At 44.7% G+C, this 5511-nt stretch overlaps 1 protein-coding gene across 1 annotated transcript; it reads right to left on the reverse strand.

Annotated features, from left to right (window-relative positions):
* Window positions 1-1011: 1011 nt before the first annotated feature.
* On the reverse strand, window positions 1012-5486 carry LOC125508517. Its single transcript, XM_048673243.1, has one exon. It carries the CDS (start codon window positions 2830-2832, stop codon window positions 1213-1215), a length of 1620 nt encoding a protein of 539 aa, XP_048529200.1. The 5' UTR covers window positions 2833-5486; the 3' UTR covers window positions 1012-1212.
* Window positions 5487-5511: the final 25 nt, after the last annotated feature.

A 5511-nucleotide genomic window follows, 5' to 3' on the forward strand; every position in this document is an offset into this window, starting at 1 on the left:
TAGCTCGCCTAGGCGCTCCTTTTGTCTCTTTCGCCTCCTTGACATGCCCCCTGAGGAGAGGGACAAGAAAGGGATTACAGGCACCTTATCTCTTTTTAGTTTGTAAGCCTTCGGGCCTTTGTTGAATTTAAAACTTGTAATCCCATCATTCATGTTTTTCATTCCCTATGGACTGTACCTGAGTGGAATGTTTTTAATGAAAAAGGGATGCGTGCCGGGTCATTTGTTTGCGGGTGGAACCCACGACAAGGAGTAAATCCTTGATATCTTCAAGATAAACATTTCCTTGCTCGACAACAGGCCTTGCCGTCTCCCCACTTCGCTCGACCTTCCTCACGCCCTTGACGGAGGCAGGGATGAGGCGGGCTCAGGCTCCTTATTTCATCCTTTCGCCGCCGCGACTACGACCAAACTTGGCCCCAGGAACGAGCCCTAGGGCCTAGAGTTATGGGAGCACGGTAGCTTGGGGGAAAACGAGGTTTCACATGGTGAGCAACGGAAGCGAAAGACTTTGCTGCCGAGGTCTTGGGCATATTGCATGAAGGTGCGGCCTGTGTACTATGTACCGTTGTCGGTGATAACCCTGTTGGGTACACCAAAACGGCACACTAGTCCCTTGAAGAATTTGACGACTGACTGAGCTGTGACCTTCCTCACTGCTTCCATCTCTGGCCACTTTGTGAACTTGTCGATTGCGACGTACATAGAAATGGTGTTTTTTTTTTGAAACGGAGGCAAAGATTGCCTCATCTATTAATAAGTAGAAGAGAATTGTCCAGTTAATTACGGAAAAGCGGGCAAAAACCGGAAATGAAATGGTGTGTTGGGAATAGCTTATGATGCATTGTTAGAAGATGACGATCCTCTGTAGAGAATAATAATCATTATATCTGTTGACAATGATTACATTCCGAATTCAGCAGTGCGACAAACAAGTCATGTCTAACCTAACAAGAATGAGGTATCCAAGCATACAAGTGGCGAACAGCCAAAAGATGGTTCACTATTCAATAAATGAAGCAACCAATATTCGATTAGATTAGCAGAACAAGATAATATTGCAAGCATTTGCTGTGCAACTGCACGTCTGCTCCTATCCCACCGACATGATTAAAATAGACGTCAGCCCAGTGCTTGACAAACATGCTCAGCGAGGAAACAAAATCCTAAGTACTCACGTGACTATACTACTGATATTAGGACAACCACTATTTAACATGGCTTTGAGGGACTACATTTTGGTGACTTGGCTTTGATGAACTTCATGTTGCTGATCTCATCTACATTCAATTCGACAACATCTTTTAACTTGTTAAGCAGTTCCTCCAGACCATCAACTCCACAGCTCTGGTAGTCGAGAGTCTTCTTGTACCGTTGCTCATACAGGGACTCAAAATGAGAGAGTGGAAGAGGGCACGACAAGTAACAGACAAGAAGAGCCTCGACCTCTGTTCTGCACTTGTATAGATGGCTATCAAACACATATGCTCCATCTACGTCAGGGTTAATATTCTGTTCATCCTCTGAGAGATCTTCTGATGAGCTGCTCAACTGCTGACATGCTTCACTAGTACCTTCCTCGAGAGTAGCATTCAATCTCTTTTCATTTTTCAAAATTATTGGTGTGCTTGGATATTTCTTCATGTTCCTATCACCAGAATTGCGTAGGCAAATCATCTTCCTCTGACCCTTCCCTATGACAACAAAAGACTCAGCCAGCTTTTCGAAAAGATGAACAAGTTTTACAGCTCCATATTCTGCTACATACAGGTGCCTTCCGAACAGCTTTAAATACTCTGAAGGAACACGGACAAGTGGAACAGATCCACCAGATAACTGAAATAACCTTATTAGTTGACCCTTCAAGCCTTGAAGGTCACCGGGACGAACCCACCATGATTGTTCGCCTGTAAATCCTTGGTCTATCACTGGGACTTCATTCAAACCACCTAATACATGATGTGACCTCGATGACGTGCCGGTGCCACAACTGCCATCCGCCAGAGTACAGAAAGCTTTGCATGATTCTCCGGTGACCTGTGAAGAGTTATAGCAATTAATCTGGTTGCTGGTTGTTCTGCCACCATATTCATTCCTAAAAGTTCCCATATAAACAATGGCCTCCTCTTCAGTCTGTATGTCAGGAAATTTCCCCGGTGTTACACTGTTAGGACAGACTAAAGGATCAGCAGCACGATGCCCTAAGGATCTGGGGGGTACACTGCCTGCACCACGGGCAAGACTAGGCCAGTCCCACACGAAACTCCCAGCACTGCTCAAAGCCGATGAGACGGTAACTGAAGATGGAATCGCAAGGGCAATGGTGTATCCACGCTGACCAAGTATATGGAGAGCGGGAGCGAAGTCCACATCACCAGATATAAGCATAATGGATGACGGTGGATGATTGTCCAGAGCAAAGAGAAACATATCTACCAGTATAGCCTTATCAGCAGCATCTTTCCGCCCATTTGGAACATCGACAAGTTTGACTCCGGTTCTCTGACATCCCTCCCTGAGTCTTCTAGGGAAAGCATTGAAATCTCCATAAGCAGAGAGAACTGTAACTGCACCGTTAACAACAGGATGCAGCCGTAATGCCATCCGTATATTCCCAGCAACATCATCTGGCCGTACATCACTTGGAACAGGGCAGTTCTCAATGTCCCAAAAGATAGCCACTGGACCGAGGACTGCACTTGCCTGGTTATTTGCTTGAGAATGATCCACATTTGATGCAACATTTATTATCCGAAGATCTGATTCTGATACCATAGCTTTTGATGAGGGCGAGGTGATACGACTAGCCATTGCATTATCTTCAAAAGACATTATGTTTCTGCATAATAAAATTGCAAAGAAAAGATGAATACTAAGAATATGTCAAGTTGATATGTTTACTAATCATAGTAGCATTTTAAGTGTGGTGCACCAGATGTCAAATCAGACAAAACAGATTTCTCTTTAATCTCCCTGAGAAAGTGAGAATAAATTTCACAAAACCGTAGATAAATAAAGCCCCATGTTTCTTAGCTAGTGGCACTTCAACCCAGGTTTTATGGTAATAAGGTTTCAAGGAACCCCACCAATTTTAGCCCCTTCTGTGGTCTCTGACAAAGTTTCCTACTGTAGAGATTCCCTCTTTTGTGAATCTGCTCTGCCATTGAGCTGCAATCAAGTTGTGATTTGGTTAGGACAAATACTTGTCCAGCCATAGTCCCATAAAACCTGAATCTAAGTGAACACCGGCCAAGATATGGGGCTTTCTGCAACTTCGACCATAAACCCATGGTGATACGATGCATCCTATGGACATTACCACGAACCCATCATCAACCCCACAAGCTCCAATTGAACCATTGAAACCGACATGACTTCCTAGTAGAGCTTCCTATACACTCATATGAGACGTGGCTACTACCTCATTAGGGAACATTGTGCATTCTTAGATATGAAGGATTCAAGCAACGAGAAGAAGGGGCTCGAAGAGGAAGCGAGGAACATCACCAAGGACCAAACCCTGCTGGATAGTCCAACTTACCAAAATGCTCTCTGGACAAAGTCAGATGTTCCGATTCAAACATTCGACCTGATGTCCAACAAGTCAGATATTCGGGACTTCATGTCCAGCATAGGGTCCGACTTACCACATTGCTCTCTGAATCAGGACAATACTATGTTGGACATGGGGTCGGAACATCCGACAAGTCAGACTGTCCGACTTATGTCAGAATGTCTGACTTGTCTACGCGCAGAGAAGAGGGCCACAGGCCCGTGTAGCTTTCTCCACCTACCTACGTCTTCAGGGCTATACTATATATTCCGTACTCCATCTCAGATCTAGGGTTAGCAAAGTTTAGACCAAATTCTTGAGAGAGCTTTGCTCATCTACCTCTCCTTTGGTAATCAACACCTCCAGTTTGGGGAAGAATCCTCTTGGATTATCAAGACCCCATCTCTCCTAGAGATTTGGGAAGATTATCTCTCAAGACCTCCAATTCCTCTTGGATTTGGGGATGAACTATCCTTGTTACCTTCTTTTCCTCTCCTTTGGTGATCAGCACCTCCAATTCCTCAGATCTTGAGGTGTATTTCTCTTTGGAATGAGATTTGAGTACTTTGGTGGTGAATCTTGTCTATGTGAGTGTTTTCTCTATGTTTCCCCCGTTGTTCATCGTGTTTCACCTCAAATCGTGAAGATCAGGCCACCAAACAGCTTCCCCATATCACTTGGTATCATGTGCAGGTTGCCACAATTTGGAGTCCCTCTCCCTCATATTTCTAGACAAATTTTGTTTTTGTTCTTCCCAGTTTCAAAAATCCCCACAAAAATAGTCACCCGATTTCAAGCGATTTGTTGTTTCTGGTGAGTTTTGGTTAGATTTGATCCACGGATCTGGTGATATGTGAGTTGATCTGCCTTTGATTTTCTTTAACTACCTCCAATTTCGAGTTCTTCCTCAAGTTGACCCACACCAGCCTAGGCGAAGTTGGTCTATCCAACTTAGTCCAGAATATCGGACTATCCGACCTTGGTCTGACTTGACTACAACTTCAGCAACTTTGCCAGCAAGCTGGGCATCTTGCTGGCTTCGACGTCCGGCTTCTTCAACAAGAATGCCAAGTACATCTAGGGCCAGTTCGTTTGGCGGCTTAAAATATAAGCCGCCTCCTCCCCAGCTTTTCCCATAAGCCGTCTCCCTCATTCATTTGTGCTTCTGAACTAGTTATGGTATAATTAATTTAGAAGTCACAACAAATTTAGGGAGCGGCTTATTTTTTAAGCTGGGGAGAGACAGCTTATTTTTTAAGCCGCCCAAAAGAACTTAGCCCCTACACCGCCTCCATCAACAACCAAGCTCGGCTACGATGATGATATGTCATCCTTTTAACACAAACACCAAAAGCAAGGCGGGTGCCCTCCGATTTTGTCAAGGTAGAGGTGTCAAAGAGGTATGTCATTCCGTCACACAACTTTGTCTTCCTTGCCACTACCCTTGTGAGCCATCCATTTGTGAATATCAATCATGGGCACTCAACGTGGACAAAATGCTCCGTGTCCACAACTTTGACAAGGTGAAGAAAATGGCAATGGCCTCGCTCGAGTTTGATGAGTACGTCCACATATGGTGGGAACAACTCACAGAACATTGACAAGAGCAAGGAGAGGTCCCCATTGAAGCAAGTCATGAGAGCGAGATTTGTGCACATGCACCATACCCGCAACCTCTTCAAGAAGCTCCAAGTACTCAAGCAAGGCACCAAGACCGTCGAAGAGTACTACAAGGAGATGGAAATCGCAATTCTCTGAGCCAATGTGAAGGAATCCGATTTGCAAACAATGGCTCGCTTCCTCAATGGACTCAACCACCTAATCAAGCGGATTGCGGATTTCCAACCATACAACTACTTGCTAGAGTTGGTTCGCCAAACAACAAAAACGGAGCAACAAGTGCAAGAAGATGTAAGTACAGCAAGTACTCCTACACTTCACGGAACTTCAACACCAAC

The sequence above is a fragment of the Triticum urartu genome, chromosome 5, assembly GCF_003073215.2.
Source record: "Triticum urartu cultivar G1812 chromosome 5, Tu2.1, whole genome shotgun sequence".
Classification (NCBI taxonomy): domain Eukaryota; kingdom Viridiplantae; phylum Streptophyta; class Magnoliopsida; order Poales; family Poaceae; genus Triticum; species Triticum urartu.